The following is a 3,112-nucleotide window of genomic DNA, read 5'->3' as shown; positions in this document are numbered from 1 at the left end:
TGGACAGTTCCAATGGAAGTGCAGTTTCTAATGATGCATTATTTCACTTCTTAGTATGAATATACATTTATATGTTCTCCTTCACACCACATATTGGATATTTCAGAAACATCAGATGATCAATGTTTAAAATGCCGCATATAAAGAAAATAATAATGTATTTATTAACTTTCATTTTATGGACTGTGGAAGCACACTTCATTTCCCAGAATGCACTAATTTATACTCTTTTTAAGGATCTTTTGTGTGTCAACATTAGAAGATTTTAGTAGACTCATTTGTCTTCCTTTAATCACTGATTTATTATTCTGTGAGCTGTAAATTAAAGCTACAAATGATCTAGATATAGTGTTAGAGGTCATCACATCTGAGTCTGTGCCGAGGAGCTTCTTTAGTCCGCCGGGGTTCGCTCCTTCTTCTTTCCGTCCCGTTTTGGTTTCTGTGAATCTGTGGAGAGAAGAACAACCATCAGTGTTAAACACACATGAATCTCATGAAAACACAGCTTCAGTAAAAAAAAAAAACCAAAATAAATAAATATATATATATATATAAATTTTGCATTAAGTACCATAGAGATAATTATAATTATTGTATTTTTTATATTTCCTGTTTTCATTTTAGTTAGTTTTAGTAATTTTGTTGTGTTTTTGTCATTTTTATAGCCAAAGTTTTAGTATGTCTATATTGGTTTTAATCATTTTTATTTCTGTTTTAGTTATTTTAGTACATCAAGTTAAACCGAATGAAAATGAGAAATGTTGCTGACATAAAATGACATTGTTTATGTTTTGTTTTATTCCAGTTAAGGTTCATTTTAGCAACAAAATGTTTTTTTTAATGATTTTAGTAATAGCTAGCCATAATTTCCCTGGTTTAAGAAAACAAAGCCTGTTTTATGCACATTAAAAGTGTTTTGCACTCTGACATTATTTTAATGACAATTTAAGCCCATATTCTCTTTGCTGTTATGGATAATGTGTCTGAATATGCTGGATGTTTTATAATTCTCATTATGATTCTCATAAAGTATCTTATTTTTATTTTATATTGCAGTATTTTGTTTTGTGTAAGATAAAAAATGACCATATTTTTTTATTTAAATCAAAATGCAACTGTGATGTGTAAATATTTGATCCATTACAGTAATTTCTTTGCATGATAATGAGAATTTGGAGACAATTTGACAAACACTCACACTAGAAATCCAGAAAAAAAATCACTTTTTAGTTTTTAGTGTAGTTTTAGTAATATTTTGAATTAGCTTTTATTTTTTACCTTGTAGTTTTCATGTTAATTTTAGTTAATTTTTTAGTCAATTTATGTGCTTTTGCCATTTATTATTATTATTTGAATATTGCTATTTAGGTTTCATTTTATTTTATTTATTTATTTCCAGCTAATAATTTTAGTGCTTTAATTTTATTGCAAAGGCAACAACACGTTTTTCTACTAAAAAATTTATTTTATTTGAGCTTTATTTAAATTAACAGAAATGTTTTAATAGATTTAGTTATCAATAATCACCCTTCCCTGAATTATTCTATTGTTATATAAGGATATTTATAAATGTTCCTCTGCATAAATCTCATCTCAGATATGAACTGAACCTTGACTTAGTTTAATTAACAGAGAGAGAGAGAGAGAGAGACCTGTTGATCAAAGTTTCTGAAGTGTAAAAGTTGATCTTGTCATCAACACCTGCGTCTGCGCTCGTGTCTGAACTCGCCAAACATCCATCGTATTCACACAGAATAATCAAAAATCTTCATTAAACTGAGTGATGATGAAGATTACATGTCAATAACTCCAACCAAGCGCTCATAGTATTAGGATCTCATTTACATAAAGATTACACCCATTCAAATCAAACACAAAAACAACCAAAAGACCATCAGAAGAACAACATCTAATTATTACAGAATGAAAGACAAATCACAAATGTATTGTTCCTTCAAGTCGGCAGTGACGTTCAATAATCCTGCAGATCTCAGACTCACGACTGCATCAAATCTCCACATGAACTGCGTCATTTCTCATCAAATGTGTGCTTTACAAGATTCACTGTATCGTGCGATATACTTTTGGAGAAGAGTTCTAGCAAATAAAGCTGTTATGATGAATAATAACTCCTGTTCTGCTTATTTCAGCATTTACACACTGAATAAATGACACCGGACACACAGAACAGGAATAACTCATGTCTTTATTCACTGTAAAATGATGTCACATCCAAGAGTTTGAAAGCATTAGTTTCTCCTCAGCTGCCCAGTATTTAGAATCTTTAACTGTCATTTTTTGAATTTGAATGGAATTCCAAACAGGAAGCAGAATTCTAATGTGACAGTTCCAATGGAAGTGCAGTTTCTAATGATGCATTATTTCACTTCTTAGTATGAATATACATTTATATGTTCTCCTTCACACTATATATATATATTATATAAAAGTATATTAATTGTGTTAAATGTAATTTCCCCATAAGAGTTGAATGAAATAATTGAGTGTCTCGTTAGTTTTGAAAGCGTAACATCTGAGCGACAACATTAGTCCAGTTGTGATCCAGAATGATGGAGGAACGGCCCAGTCATCCATACTGTTTGTTTTGAGCTGTTTTCAGGGCAGATTGAGTGTGTATTCACACACACACACACACACATCAGCATCTGCGTCTCATGAGCTGGACGGACCCCAGCGGTTCAGGCTGTTATTAGACAATCAGCCTTTAGTCGAGCCAAACCATGTGACCTGAGATCCGACACACAGAGACAGAAACACACACAATGTCCGGCCAATCAGAGGCTGAGAAAACCCTCATGAATATCAGCGCACTGCAAACATGATGCTCTTCCTCAGTGTTTCTGTCTGCTTCTCCAGCACACACACATAAACATTCATAATCCAGACACATTTACTGGAAAAACAACATCACTGAAGATTCAAGTCTTGTTTTCTGATCAAAAACGAGTTTGTGCTTAATAACACACGAGCAAACATCGAATGAGATTAAAACAAACTTAATTCAAAGGGAAAAGTAATTTTCTTTTTCTGATCCCATCGACCGATATTGTATTTGTTATTATTTTAGTCACTTAAAATCTTCAGTGATGTT

General features: G+C 31.8%; 1 protein-coding gene across 2 annotated transcripts in view; it reads right to left on the bottom strand.

Moving 5' to 3' along the window:
• Positions 1 to 345: 345 nt before the first annotated feature.
• Positions 346 to 3,112, bottom strand: part of ptn (pleiotrophin) — a 53,238-nt gene continuing 50,471 nt past the window's right edge. For both annotated transcript variants that reach the window (XM_056245391.1, XM_056245392.1), the window contains exon 5: positions 346 to 447. In XM_056245391.1, the coding sequence (XP_056101366.1) occupies positions 392 to 447 (56 nt within the window). In that variant the 3' untranslated portion in view covers positions 346 to 391. The remainder of the gene's footprint in view (positions 448 to 3,112) is intronic.

Source organism: Rhinichthys klamathensis, unplaced genomic scaffold (genome assembly GCF_029890125.1).
Source record: "Rhinichthys klamathensis goyatoka isolate OS25496 unplaced genomic scaffold, OSU_Roscu_1.1 h1tg000029l_1, whole genome shotgun sequence".
In the NCBI taxonomy this organism is placed as follows: domain Eukaryota; kingdom Metazoa; phylum Chordata; class Actinopteri; order Cypriniformes; family Leuciscidae; genus Rhinichthys; species Rhinichthys klamathensis.
This window is presented reverse-complemented; position numbering and strand designations above follow the sequence as displayed.